General features: G+C 39.1%; 1 protein-coding gene across 4 annotated transcripts in view; it reads left to right on the top strand.

Annotated features, from left to right (window-relative positions):
* si:ch73-63e15.2 (protein strawberry notch homolog 2) overlaps positions 1 to 15,082 on the top strand; it is a 63,234-nt gene that overhangs the window by 7,051 nt on the left and 41,101 nt on the right. For 3 of the 4 annotated variants that reach the window (XM_031749637.2, XM_031749636.2, XM_031749635.2), the window contains exons 2-3: positions 9,590 to 9,816; positions 10,536 to 10,624. In XM_031749637.2, coding sequence (XP_031605497.1) covers positions 9,709 to 9,816; positions 10,536 to 10,624 — 197 coding nt within the window. In that variant the 5' untranslated portion in view covers positions 9,590 to 9,708. The remainder of the gene's footprint in view (positions 1 to 9,589; positions 9,817 to 10,535; positions 10,625 to 15,082) is intronic. The other variant, XM_039606477.1, reaches the window with a different exon arrangement.

Raw genomic sequence — 15,082 nt, 5'->3', positions numbered from 1 at the left:
GTTCATCAAAATAATCTGTAGTAATTAAATAAAGAGCTTATTCTGTGATGGGGCCACCAAATTGCAACTGTAATTCTGACTGACTCATCTGGGACTTGTCATATCATACAGTAGGCACTTGTTCTTTGTAATTATTTTCAATTTACAGTAATTTGGTCTTCTGATCACAATGACATACTTTTTTGAACATGCATTGCCTGTCTCATTTATTTTCAGCATGGCTTGTTGGTTTCAAGTAGTGTTGTTCTAGAGTATGAAAGCAGCCTCAGTCAGTGAGCCAGCTCCTATGTGAAATAAAAAGGATGAACTGAAGTTTGCAAAGCAACATAGACAGCCAAAGATAAACTCCTGTGAGCTGTGCAAATGGTGCAATATTTTCATGCCTGCCAGATAACTGAGGTCAGTTTGAGTGGAGCAGAGAGTACTGTCTGGACTTAAACGGTGTTAGGGCACAGTTCACAGTCCAGACTATTTAGTTTCCCTGTGCTGTGTTGTTTGCTTGTGAACCATGCATCTGGTAGCTTTTGCTGGGTGTTATGACTGACTCTCTGAATAACCATGGCTGAGAGGGGTGGTTATGGGGGTGGAGATTCAGACGCATTGAGCCAGCTGCCTCCAATCAGCAGCCAAATCTCTTTGGGGTTCAGACTGGGTGAGAGGCAATAGCTAACGCCACTGGCTTCCATGCACAGGAGGGAGGTGGAAAGAGGAATGGACGTAAGGGAAACTGGGACATGGAGATATATACACCATATACTGGGTTGCCACACAGCAAGAGGAACTGTAGTGGAAAAAAGAAAACAACAGGGCATTGCTAGAAAGAAAGGAGTTAGGCATAGTGCAATAATCATATGTTATTTTCATATTGAAATGCAACGTTAACTAAGAGGAAAATTTCCTACAGCAGTATATATCATAAATAACTTTAAAATGATGCAAGGAACAATATTTTAAATCAGCTAAGACACATACATGATGAAAAAGTACACTGGCTTTGCTTATATAGGTGTGAGTAAAAGTCCTTAAGAAATATCACAAGGAGCAGAGCTTTTCTTAAAAAAATTGGTTTAATATTTTTTTGTGGGGGAGTAAAATAAGCTGTTGTCTATTCACCTAAAAAGTTTAACCAGAGTAGTCAAGGCAAAAAAACTGTGCAGTACTAGCATACGCTATCATCCCTCTATTCTGAGGAAATTAGATGACAGAGGAAAACGGGGCAAAGAGGCAGCTAAGTGGATCGTTCTCTCTTTGATCAAGTCAGCCTTTGATCTATTTCTGGTGAGCTGGTGGTAGAAGTAGAGGGATTTGCTCCTAAATGAGTGCCATCAGGCAACTGTAAAGCATTGTTTTACTCCTTTTTTGCTCTTTTGCTCTTCTTATTATTATCCAAATTGTTTTTGCCCTCACCTATTTTTCTCTTCGTTCTCTCCCTGTTCTCCGTTATCGCTCCTTGTTCTTATTTACCACAACAAAGCCATCCTCTCACCCACAAGAGCTCAATTAAGTTCTCGCTTTAAGGATAAATTACTTTAATGTCTCATTCAGCTTGTGTTTGTGGCCACAAAGATATTCATCATCCCGGCAAAATGGTGCTGAATAACCATTTGGAGTTGGTTGATGAAGATGTAATTAGGATTAATTGGTATTCACTTGCAAGCAGCGAAATCTGTGAACCCAGCCTTTCATTTAGAGCAGACCATTCAAATAATTGCTCATTTGTTTTATCAAGGTGTTCCTGTGTGCTGTCCCAGTCCGTAGAGGGTCTTTGATAAATATTTGAACAAGAGAAATGCAGTAACAACAGACTCCTAAAACCAAATTTGTTTCCATTTCCCGACTTTGATAAGACAGCTGATTCAGTTACACCGTCATTCGATCATTATTCTCTATCCAGTGTCCTACTCAGTTACTGGGCTGTTAACAGTCCCTTTACGGCAATACTGAATGGAATTTCCTTTCTGGCAGTGGGAACCGGGAAAGATAGGTAGCTAATGTCTGTGTCCTTCCATGTATGTGCTTAAGGGCTTGCGTCATGTCTGTGCATGTGCACACCGTGTCAAGTATGGACCCTTTGTGTTGAAAAAGGTGCTGATTAATAATGTAAGCTGTTTTGAATGATGGCATCCCGCGTTTCCCTGGGAAGTAACTTGTTCCTTTTATGAATATTTCATCACAGCAACTAATGAATCCAGCCAGTCAAGCCAATCATAACCAGCCAACAGCCCCCTTGCTGCTTTGGTGTAGTGTAGCTGGGCCCTAATCATTTCTAACCTGATTACTGGTGATGCTGATGGACTCAGATGGGTCATGAGTAAGTGGTGTACATTGAATTGAATGTTTGTTGTTATACAGCTTGTTAGTAGTAAAGACAGAGGCATACTACAACAGTATACAGAGTGACAGATGCCAACAGAGGGCTGTCTACATATTTCTACAGTACCTGCAATAAATGTGCAGTTGCGTTTTTTTCATGAATCCATTTTTTTTTTTTTTTTTTTTTTTTTTTTTTTTACAAACCTACTGTTTTGTCAAATAAGCCCCTGGGCTTCACCTAAAAAGTATTGCTGCAAGAAACATAAAAGGGCTATAAAGAAATGCGAAATGACTACAGGACATGCTAAAACCCCAAAGAAACCTGTCCCTATGTCCTAGGGACTGTGTAATGTCCCTAGGACATATAGGGACACCACATGACAACTATGATGTGGTACTAGATGGGAAAAGTAGGGGACTTTCACATGTATTTGCCAAGGTGCTTGTTGTCTCATGTAATGTCCATGGTAACTTTGGGAAAAACAGACTCATGTGAAATCATTTTAATTCCTTTTTCCTGGCATTTCCACTCATAGATTTGTCCACACTGGTACTGCAGTGACCCCAGAGGTTCAGCTGCACAATAGCATCAGCTGTGTCTCCTCCATACTGGTTCATCTAGTACTTTTATGCACCTTACTGAGTGCATAGAGCACTTAACAAAACATCTAATAAATATATAGCACGTACAAAGGTGTTGAAAAAATTGGCTGTCATAATGAGGTTTTGACACCTTGTGAGCCACAAGGAGCTGATTATGCAAATGTGGTTAATGAAGGAAGCGCAGCTAACTTCTGAATACTTACCGTAACCCTACAGAAAAGAAAAGATGAAATGAGTATGATTAGAAGTAAAGGAATGCATATTAATGCTACAAGACAGGAGATTAACTATGGTGGGTAAACTACATAACATGGGATATCATTTATTTCCTTTTAGCACTGGTCTTGGTCTTGAAAACAGGATATGGTGAATCTGAGATACCCTGTTTTCATAAAGGAAGACATTTATATATTACAAAGACCTAAAAATGTATTAAGATAATGTCTACAAAGTTACTTAATGTAAAGCAGAGAGCATTATTTCATTATGAGTCAGGAAGAGAAAAAAATCACTGTTTGTGAAATTCTGATTGTCAGTATCAACTCTCCACATGTGAGTTTTCATTTGTCAAGTGAGGTGGCACACACGCGCTAGGCAGGGTGGTGCTTCTCCTCGTGAGTGTTAATCGTGATTTACCAGCTTAAGGAAGTCACACTTCCCTGGATGATCTCCATGTGCTCTGGCAGCCACAAGGCCACCAGCAGTCAGTCAGCTAGTTCAGTATATACCAGACTGCCTTTTCACTCTCATTATTGGTACTTGTAAGCAGATAGTGGATGGTGTAACAGGGTGGTGGTGCAAACAGGCAGGCACATATCATGTCTTGGAAATATTGTTTCTAAAAATGACATGTCACTAAATGTCCACATTTGTGAAAGGGCTGTTTGATTATGGCAAAAACATGCCTATGACTTTTTAAATGTGCAAGCAGCAGCAGGCACACATGTCTCAGGAAAGCTGCACAGAACCCACCAAGAAGATAGAGTGCCCCTGCACGTTCTCCTTTGGAAATATTGTTATGACTTTTACTTCCTTTATCTATATCTTGTTGATTAAAGGCTCTTTTTGAATTATCTTGGGTGAAACAGTGAGTGAGTTGGACTTTTAGGGAATTGCCAAAGTGCACAGCTGCAAAGAAAAAATGGTAACTACATTTATTACATAAAGCAAAATGCAAATTTACGGTTAAACAATAATCATATGTGTTTCACAATTATTAGAAGCCAAAATTATATTTAAAGAAAAATCACATCGTCCTAGTTTGTAGTCCCTTGAGTTAATGGTGTGTGGATTTGTTTCAGGTTTTAAGGATTTTGCAAATACTGCAGATGGAATGGCCTAATTTGTTTTTAGTGAGCTCTTGCATCAGACCACCCAGGAAGAGGGAGAGAGATGGACTAAGAGACTCACATGGGAAAGGGCTGCACAAAAACCAGCAGTAACCTCTGACTTAATTAACAGATTTAAGAGATTACACTGCAGAGTGCTTGCTTTCACTTGCTCTGTTACATTTTTGTAGGACATTAACCTTTTTTTTCTTTTTTGTAGCACCCTGTATCTTAAAAAAAAGAGTTGCATGAATTGTGTATGTTGAGGAACTCCTTGTGGCCCTTGCATTACAGTGGACATTTTTTGTTTTCTTCTCACTGCCCACTACTGTCAGCCCTCTTCCTTCTGCAGATAGCCCTCTTCATCACACCCCTCTTCCTCTCTGCAGGAGTTAGGAGTAGTAGGGGGTTTTTCTGTTTTCCGGTAATGAGAGACCTTACAGGAAGGGCAGATCTGGGACCACAGTTACAATGATCAGTATCGATTATCCTCTGGAGGGGGGAAGGGGGGACGAGGGACATTTTCTGTTGCTAAGAGACAGTAACTGGCATGGTACTAGTGGGTGACGTGGGTTTAGGTGGTGGGGGGGACAAGAGACAGGGCATTATGGGAAGCAATTCTGCCTTTTAAATCAATGAGAAAATGCATTGGTGGGCTTGGGCTAGTATTTGAAGATGAAAAGGGCTATGGAACGATGGAGCTCCTGTCTGCTAAGTCTAATGAGGAAGACTGAGTGGTTTTAGCTATCACAATTCTTGACTTAGATCACTGTGCTGGCTAACAAACATCTACTATACTATGCTGTTAGTAAGGAATTACATAAATGTAGTAACTGTAGTTTCATGGGCATCATTTCAGAACTGCAGAATTCAGTAGAATAGCATTGAATACTTTTTTTCTTTTCTAATTGCTACATTGTCTGACATCTAATGGTTAAAAGCAATAAAAACTGCTCCAACCATTCGCCCTGCTTCTCGTGTGTGCTTTTTTGAACTTTGGTTCTTTGTGGAGAACGCGGCTCTTGTCTTATTTGTGTTTAGAAAAACTTTACATCCCATCGCTACTGGATTTAATGCATCATATCTTCACCCTTGGGATATATGGGCTTGGCTTTTTTAAGGACTCTTGTGTTTCTATATCATCTGTGTTAGTCTCTTTATCTGCTAACCAAAAACCTATGCAAATGGACACCAGTGCAGTCCCATAAATCCTGCGTAAGGCCCGCATGCTTCAGCAGAACACTGGTATCGGCCATGTTAACTGATAATACCAGCAATTAAAATGACATCATTGTAAGCAGGGTAATGTTTATGTGTTGTGTTACATCCATTTTTTGGATGGCTAAAAGTAGGGTAATGAAGGGCTGAAAGAGCTGAAAACTGTGTTTTTATAATAAAGATTTCTTTGTTTTCCTGCAACAAAAGGGGATAAAATAAGAACAAAAATAAAGAAATAAATACCTCAGTATTGGGCACTGGCCAAACATGATGGAGCCATAATGTCACAGCTGAGTTAGTGATGCCGAATTGGTTAGAAAAATTGAGTGGTGCACAACAAGTGCAAGCAAAACCAAAGCGTGGCGTGCACTAGCAGTTGTGATGACACTTTTGGCGTGCATTTGCAAAGCACTGTCCTTGCGTTGCTACACTAAGTAGATTTATGCAACACCAGCATGGCCTCACAAGACTCCCAATACACAGTCCCTGACTCCCTTGTCTTGCTTTTGTCTCCCTGCTTTGAGCTGCACTTTCTAGGGTGAAATCCGGCCATACATATTCAAAAAATATCTAATTTCCTTTTGCTTCAGACCTCCTGCCTAGGAAGTTTGCCAGTTGGTTCATTGCATTGGGCTTCCCCCCCATTTGTTTCACCTTTATCCAGACAGTATCACACAGGCAGCCCAAAGTGGAAAATGGCCTCCCTTTGTGTGTATTGGCTCTGCTAGTGGTGACTATGTTGGGCCAGGCCTCTGTCTCTGTCACACACACTGACTTGCACACACTCGGACACACAAAGTCCTCCTTATTTAGACCCTCATGAACTCTATTAGGATTTATTACCTCAGCTTTGTCCCCAGTGAACACGTCTGGTCTGTGTTCCAGATTGGGGGCAAACTGGAGGAGGGAATGGACAAGGGGAAGGAGGGTAGCAGTTTGAGTAGTAGTGTTTCTAATGTAACACAGACATGCTTTGTAAAGTGCTAAAACATTGGATCCCATCTGGTGAGATTCATTAGAGATTTGTTAGACTTATGGACTTCAAGTAGCAAAAAACTGAGTTTAGTTTTATATATTGTTTATGTGATCTAGTTGGAAATCGCAGTTTATGGTGTTTGATCCCATATGAGAGAAAATAGGTACATCTGTTCTCTAAAATATACAGAGATATTATACTCGATATTAAATAATTTAGATAATTGAGCTAAAGCAATTATTGTGCCGCGTTCAGTTTAAGCTCAAATGCTTTTCCATTCAGTTTTTCCCTTTTTTTAATTTTTGCACCTCACTCAGTGTGTGTCTGTGTGTTTAAGATTGACAGTCTTAAGGTATAGGCTTCATAGCATTTTAGGAATCTGTCTGTCAACACAGATATACAGTGAGGTCAATAAGTATTTGATCACCCTGTGATTTTGCAAGTTCTCTTACTTAGAAATCATGGAGGGGTCTACAATTTTCAGCATAGGCGCATTTCCACTGTGAGAGACAAAATCTAAAAAGAAAAATCCGGAAATCACATTGTATGATTTTTGAACAATTTATTTGTGAATTACTGTGTCAAATAAGTATTTGATCACTTAAGTCAAAAAAATTTAATATGTGGTACAGAAGCCTTTGCTGACAATTACAGAGGTCAAATGGTTCCTGTAGTTCTTTACCAGGTTTGCACACATTGCAGGAGGGATTTTGGCCCACTCCTCCATACAGATCTTCTCTAGATCTGTCAGGTTTCGGGGCTGTCGCTGAGCAACATGGAGTTTCAGCTCCCTCCAAAGATTTTCTATTGGATTTAGGTCTGGAGACTGGCTAGGCCACTCCAGAACCTTGATATGCTTCTTACAGAGCCACTCCTTGGTTTTCCTGGCTGTGTGCTTTGGGTCATTGTCATGTTGGAAGACCCAGCCACAACCCATCTTTAATGCTCTGACTGAGGGAAGGAGGTTTTTGCCCAATATGTCACAATACATGGCCCCGTTCATCCTCTCCTTAATACAGTGCAGTCGTCCTGTCCCCTGTGCAGAAAAACACCCCCAGAGCATGATGCTTCCAGACCCATGCTTCACTGTAGGTATGTTATTATTGGGATGATACTCATCATGCTTCTTCCTCCAAACACGGCAAATGGAGTTAAGACCAAAAAGTTCTACTTTGGTCTCATCTGACCACAGGACTTTCTCCCGCGACTCCTCTGGACCATCCAGATGGTCCCTGGCAAATTTCAGACGGGCCTGGACATGGGCTGACTTAAGCAGGGGAACCTTCCATGCGATGCAAGATTTTAAACCATGACATCTTAGTGTATTACTGATAGTAGCCTTGGAAACAATGGTCCCAGCTCTCTTCACGGCATTGACCAGCTCCTCCCGTGTAGTTCTGGGCTGATTCTTGACCATTCTTAGCATCAGTGATACCCCACGAGGAGAGATCTTCCGTGGGGCCCCAGTCCGAGGGACATTGACAGTCATCATTAGCCTCTTCCATTTTTCAACAATTGCTCCAATAGTTGTTCTTTTTTCACCAAGCTGCTTGGCAATTGCCCCGTAGCCCTTTCCAGCTTTGAGAAGGTCTACAATTTTGTCTCTTGTGTCTTTTGACAGCCCTTTGGTTTTGCCCATGTTGCTACTTAGACTTTGGCTGATTGTGAGGTGCACAGGTGTCTTTATGACAGCTAACTACCTCAAACAGGTGCTACTAATTTAGAATCATGAGCAGAGTGTAGCTGGACTATTTAAAAGCAAAATAACAGGTCTTTGAGGGTCAGAAATCTGACTAATAAGCAAGAGATCAAATACTTGTTTGACACAGTAATTCACAAATAAATTGTTCAAAAATCATACAATGTGATTTCCGGATTTTTCTTTTTAGATTCTGTCTCTCACAGTGGAAATGTACCTATGCTGAAAATTGTAGACCCCTCCATGATCTCTGAGTAAGAGAACTTGCAAAATCACAGGGTGATCAAATACTTATTGACCTCACTGTACCTGTCATTATGCTGCACATCTACGAGTTGAGTTGCAAGATACACATATTTTAAGACATGAAAGGTCTTGTGAGTACACACTATTGGTGGTTTTAATGGCTGGAATTTGGCTTTGGGGGTTACTGAATGTGTAAGCACTGGTCCTCATACAGCAGTGAGTCTGACAATCAGCGGCAGAAAGCTGTGCCATTTTCTGTTAATTCTGAACATTTGTTATACAATAATAAATCAAACCAATAAACACAACTGGTTTAAACATAATTTATTAATGTAGTGTTGATCTTCTTTTATTTATTTTTGGACCACCAAAAACCATGTCTGTATTAAATACTATTATGTTATGTTTGTTATTTAGCTTGTGATCCTTATGAGTTTTCATTATAGGTTTATCAAGCACGGTGCACACAGCCGTGGACCTCTGGCCATGATTTTAATTGGTTCTGTAATGAATGTGGAATGTTCAGTGATGTTGGATGACAACCAGCTAATGAGGACTGTCCATCAATAAATATGTGCTCAAACTCTGCATTATGAATAAGATTTGAATTCAGTTTGTGTTCTGACAAATGTAGCAGCCCTAAAATGGAAGGCCAATTGCTTTTTAATTTGTCTTCATATTACCATTTTATCATATTTTGTAAATCATTTTAGTGCTTTATGACATATATTTGAATTTCTCTCTATTTTTTTCTCATAAATTGGACTCTGTCTGTTTATATGGCTATGCCAGACATAATAGTCTTTCTGAAACTTATTTTTTATGGCATGGTTTAATGCATGGTGTTTGTTGAACAAAAAAAACAAAACTAAAATTACAAAACATGCATAACTGCCAGATTATATAAAATGGGCTTTCCATTATAGTCTGGTCTAAGAGCTTTTTCTCTGTGTGTCTTTCACTGCATTTGCTCGTGGATCAAATACTTCAGTTTGAGATTTTGAGTTTTTTTTATTGCTGAATCTAACTTTAAATAAGCCATTAAACATACAGTTTCTCCTGATTTTCATGGCTTATTTATCATTACGCCATCTTCCTTGATTTTATTAATTACCATATTTGCAGCGAAACCGCTAGACAGCTTTTTTCTTGTTGCTGTCCTCTTCATTTCCTATATGTCTCATCCATTCCTACTCTCTTTTTCAGGTCATGGACAGCATTTGCCCTTGTTAAAAGCCCTATTTCACACACAGCCAGCACGTGAGTGGTGGTCGGAAAGTCCATAGTTTAAGTCTGCTGGTGGTCATGAGTGAAGCTGTGGTCTGATGCCCACCCTCACCTCAGCAATGGCCATGGACGGGGAGAACTACCTGCATCCAGAAGGCCCTCAGGTGGACAACAGCTTGTTCTCTGTAACCCCCTCTAGCATGGAGGTGTGTTTGCATTTTTATATATAGACCTATTTGCTTAACCTCCATGGTTTTTCTTCTTTTATGTTTCACTTCTTTAATATTTTTCAAAAAGGCAAAATAAATAAATAAATGAGCATGTGGGTACTATTTGGAAATGTGTGGCATTTTGCTGCAAATGTAGTTGGATAATCACTTGAATTTTGCTCTGGATCAGCTTAACAGATCCAAAAGATTGTGCTTAAATACATAATCAAGCAATCACATTTTCTAATGGTGTATTGTGTACAAAAAAATTAAATGATTCCATTAAAAAGTGATGAAAGCAGCTTCCACCCTTTTCTGCTGTAATGGGATTATGATTGCTATTCCTGAGAATTTCTTTAAAAAACAACAAAAAAAACCACCATATGTGAAACTGAAACTTTCCACCTCTCTAGATTACACTAAGGGTGAATGTTATTGAGTGCTGTTGAAATCACCTATTAATTGATTGCGCAACTACAGTGAAACATTTTGAAGTCATTCCCAGGCATTCTTTGCCATCAGCTGCAGTATTCATATCTTGGTGGGGTAAAGATGGGATTTATCTGAACACAGTATTTTGTTTTTAGTATAACACATGGCAAAGTGCTGTTAATAGTGTTGTCTTATATTAAATTTGGACCAAGAGGAGAGCCTTTCCTGTGTGTGAAAGTCCTAATCCTGCTTTAAGTGATCAGTCTTTTTATCTTTCTTTTTAGAGTTCAATATTTCCCACCCCCACTACCTGGCCCCTCTCTTCTCACCAGAGTGGATACAGCATACACTGCCCTATGCAGTCTGGAAATCAGTAAGTTACAAGCACAGTTTACAGTATCTTCAAAGTGAATGCTCCATAACAATTACCATATTCAGTAGGGGTGTAGTAGCACATGTATTTCTCTTGAACTGTTCAGAAAGCAGGGTTGGGTATGAAATGCTCTTTGTTCAATGTTCCCTGAGAGCCTAACAGTTATTGCCAGAAGACTATTTATATCAAGCAAAGTCTACCCAGCACCTTTTGTCGATGCTCTAGCTGTCTTTTTGGGTTTACTAGTTTATCTGAGTTAATTATGAATATGTTATATTCTTTTTAATGGAATTTTTTTTGATATTTGAATAATGATTTATTCACATTTTCAATGAAAAAAAAGATATATACTTGACAGTTAGTAGCACTCTAAGCACAGAATGCAGCATCTGAGTGCTGAATGCAGTCTGAAACCAAAGTTCAGACCAAACCCTGAATTTCAAATGCTGTTACACCCCTAATGTTAAGCATTCAAAACAGGCAGTTTCCTGGTTTCCAAGTTTCACACATGAACTAACAACATGTACTAGCAGTCTAGGGGCTTGAATTATTATAAATCTTTCCTCATGTTGTTGTATTTGATCAATGCATACTTCCCTGAGACATAGCACGCAATCACTTCCACACATTTAAATGTGGTCAGTCAGTCAGAATGACATTTATATTTGTGTATCCTACAGCAATACATATAAATGTAAAAAGAGCAAAAAATTGAAAAAGATTTTTTTTAGAGTTGGTCAAATATAACTATAAGTGTATGATGGTGCTTAAACTTAGTTATGCATGCTTTACTATTAATCGGGTAAACTTGAGGGAAATATTTGTATATACTTGATTAATATAAAGCTTTAGGATTGAAAGAAAATGGATACACTGGCCCACCTTAACATGAAATTATCATTTAGATGCATGTAAAAGTGTCTCAATGGGCACATAACTTTTAAAACCTCCAAGGCTTTTTGAATTTTTTTTTTTACAGCTGATCACAGTCTCATTCTGACACTCAACCACCAGCTCAGATCACTGGGCAGGTCTTTTTTTATCAAATCTCTTTCATTTCCCATAGTGAGTGGCCTAGTGTCAGCCTTAACTGCAGGATCTCTCAGTGCTAAATGAACGTTTTCTCCTAAGTTGTGCATGTATAAAGTTAAACTGGAATCAAAGGGCTGTGTAACATCTTGTTTTTGTGGGCAGAAAGAGCCACAGTCGTTATCACTGACTGCACTCCATGCATTTAGCCACAGCTGTGCACTCAGGAACATTTTGACATTTTAATCTGTTAAAGATCAGCTGCACTCTGTATAAGCACTCTGATATAAAAGGTCATATGTACTGTTTATGTATGTGTGCAGTATGGGTTAGCAGTTTTTTTAAGCAGAATTGTTTAATTCTATGATACATGCTAAATATTAGAGCAGTCATAATGGTTCTTTCTTGCATCATAAAAACTGACTATGATAACTATCAGGGTCTTACAAGTGATATCGTTATTAGGCTGTTGCTTTAACAAACTTAAAAACCATGTGCATTAAATCTGAGAATTGAGTGGGCTTGTATACAGTATCTATTTTGTGATTCAGTGGATAGTGACTTGTTATTTTAAAGATGAATTTAGTCATCACCAAGATTGTGTCATATTCAAGATAACTGAAGAAGTCTTTGCTAAAGAAGTGGTGTTTTCTATTGTTATTGCTGTCAGTGCAGTGCGTCTTTGAAAGTTCAAGTGCCAGATGACGTTGAAAGCAGGGTCTGTGGTTTTCAAGTTCACTCAAAGTGGAATTTTCTGACATCAAGCTGCGTTTACAACACTCTTATCTCACTCTCTGTTTTACAATGTACAATACAATCAAATTCACAAGGGGTCTGTGGTTTATTGCAAGATTGGTTTGATTGAATTTCAACCAGTTCTTCAGTACTGTGTTTTAAGGACCCCTCATTTGAGGAAGTCTTGGTGTATTCTCAGTTTTGTTTTAGAATGAAGTGGCTGACTGGTTTTTAGAAGAACCAAGTCTTTTATCAAGAAATTTAATTCACATTAATCATTCCTGCTGCAGCACTTCAAAAATTATTCATTCCTGCTCCTAGTTTATTTAATGGCTCAGTATCACTAAAATAAAAATAGACAAAGAAAAAAAGTAACTAAGAAAAGTTAGTGGTTGCTTGATTATTGAATTGAATTTTTTCAGATTTAGTGACCAGTTTTAAGTAGTTGTGGCATTCGGGGTTGCTCAGTGTTTAAGTGTGCCTTCGCCCTCAACCTGTGGGCGACCACTTTAAATTTCAAAGCAATTACACAATTCTCTTTGTGGGAGGCAACCTGTCTAAAACAATTGTGGTCCAACTGAGATTGAATGCAGTCATTCTTAACAAATTGGCGACGGTTTGAAAATAATTTCCATCGAATTCATTAATGCAGACAAATTGCCTACACATTGCACTCAGTCTGCGCTGATCAGTGCATCTGATGTGCAATGTGTGTGTCTCTTTGCAATAGGGAACTTGGCTTACCTGGTTGTATTCTGATGCAAGGCTGTAGAGTTCCTGTCTCCTTCGACAGTTAAATTATTGTGCTACATTAAACAGTGTCACAATGTCACTACTCCACTATCTGCGGAGGAATTTCCGAACTTCCATTTCAGATCACTTGGGGTCTGACTGGACTTTTAATGTAAATAGTTTCTGTAATTTCTCTGTAGATGGAGCCAGAATTGCAAAAGATTACAAAAGATTGACTGGGTTTTTTGCCAATTTATCACAGTTCATCACTGTATTATCACAAACTGTGGCATGTAATTGCCAACTTGACCCCATTCAATCTCAAACTGACTGCAGGCTGACTCTGTCTTGCCGTGTTTTTGCTGTCTTGCCACACCAAAGCTACTTTGAAGATGGTAACCGACTGCGAGCAGTCACAGTCGTGGTTCTCTGTCTTTAAAGCAACCATTTCAAAGGCAACAAGAGTTTCCCAAGTGTGAATGTGGCATGAATAAACAGGACAGAGGACTAAACCTGTCCTGTTTAAACTTAAACCAGTTTCTGCATCTCTACATTGCCCTGTTAATTTCTGATATTCAGTGTAGCTTAAACACACGGCCCTGCGTGTGTTACTTCTTATGAAGGATCCTCAGGTTACAGAGCAAGCTGCAGCTTAGTATGATTTACTTGCTCTCTACAGTCAGAATGAAACTGATTGGAGTCGAAAGCCTGCAGCTGTCCACTCACATTGCTACTGGGCACAAGGTGAGAAGTGAATAGCTCACATGACCCCATTGAGGAAAAATGTGAATGGACCAGTGCTCTGTTTACACAAATTGATGGACTGGCTGACTGATTCGTCCCCTGCGCAGCAGAAATGATCCTTATAAAGAGTGATAAAAACATCACGCATCTTCTAGTGACAGTTACAGCAGGAGGCAGTTCATTTTAGTATAAGAGCTTACTAAAGCATACATCTCATTATAGTAGCTCTGGAGATGAGTTTTATATGAAATGTGGGGCACTTGAGAATATGTGAATTGTCTGTGATTAATCTGTGTGCTTTGGGTTGTAGAAAAACCAAGGCACTTTCTCACCCATTGGGAATATAATAAAATCCAGAACAATAGGAGTGTGTTTGATTTAGGGCTCTGTTTTGGCATATGCTCATCACTGGTGAACAAGCATTTTTTGTTTGTGTGTGTGTGTTTGTGTGGGTGGGGGGTAAAGGGGGTACTGTAAAGGTTATACGCTTACTTGCACCATTACCTACTTTGTATCTTGGTGATTTGTTATTCACTTAACTTAGTGGAAAGTTGCAGTACAGCGTGTACTTTGCAAATTAAGCAGCATATTGCAGTGGGTTTTCCTGATAGGGCTTGCTGTCCACCTGCTTGAAGCAGGTTAACAGCTCAGCAATTCTCTGTTCTGTAATATTGTTCAAGCTGGTTGCCAGCAGAGACATAGAGGTACAGGCATAAGCTACTAGCTGCAATGGAATAGCAAGAATCACCCCGCTAATAATGTTGTATTTCTCAGTTTATCATTATCTGACCTAAACATGTAGAATTAAATTATAAAGACAAGAAAAGGATAAATTAAGAGTTGTGTGTGAGTTTATAGCTTACCAAATAGAAGGCAACAGGTCATTCTCTCAACTTAAATTGATTATATCTACTGTCCAGCTGCAATTTCACAGAACTACTTCACTGCCTATTAATTTTATCTATTAATTTATTTACTGATGGAACCAGCTACAGACTCACAGCATAGGACGAAACACTGACCTGTTAAAATTTCCCTTTTTTATTAACAGACAGTGATAGCAGTCTTACCCTGGTATCTTTATTCAGAAGAACCATGTTTTTTCTCACAGCAGGTTGAAATGGGGGAGGGGGCGGGTTGCATTTGCATGTAAAGCTGTGAAATATGAAATGAACATTAGTGAAAACATTATCTTCTCTTGGCAGTTTGTTGCAATGT

Source organism: Oreochromis aureus, linkage group 23 (assembly GCF_013358895.1).
Source record: "Oreochromis aureus strain Israel breed Guangdong linkage group 23, ZZ_aureus, whole genome shotgun sequence".
NCBI classification, from domain to species: Eukaryota; Metazoa; Chordata; class Actinopteri; order Cichliformes; family Cichlidae; genus Oreochromis; species Oreochromis aureus.
Note: the sequence above shows the minus strand (reverse complement) of the source record. Positions and strands in the feature narration are given on the sequence as shown.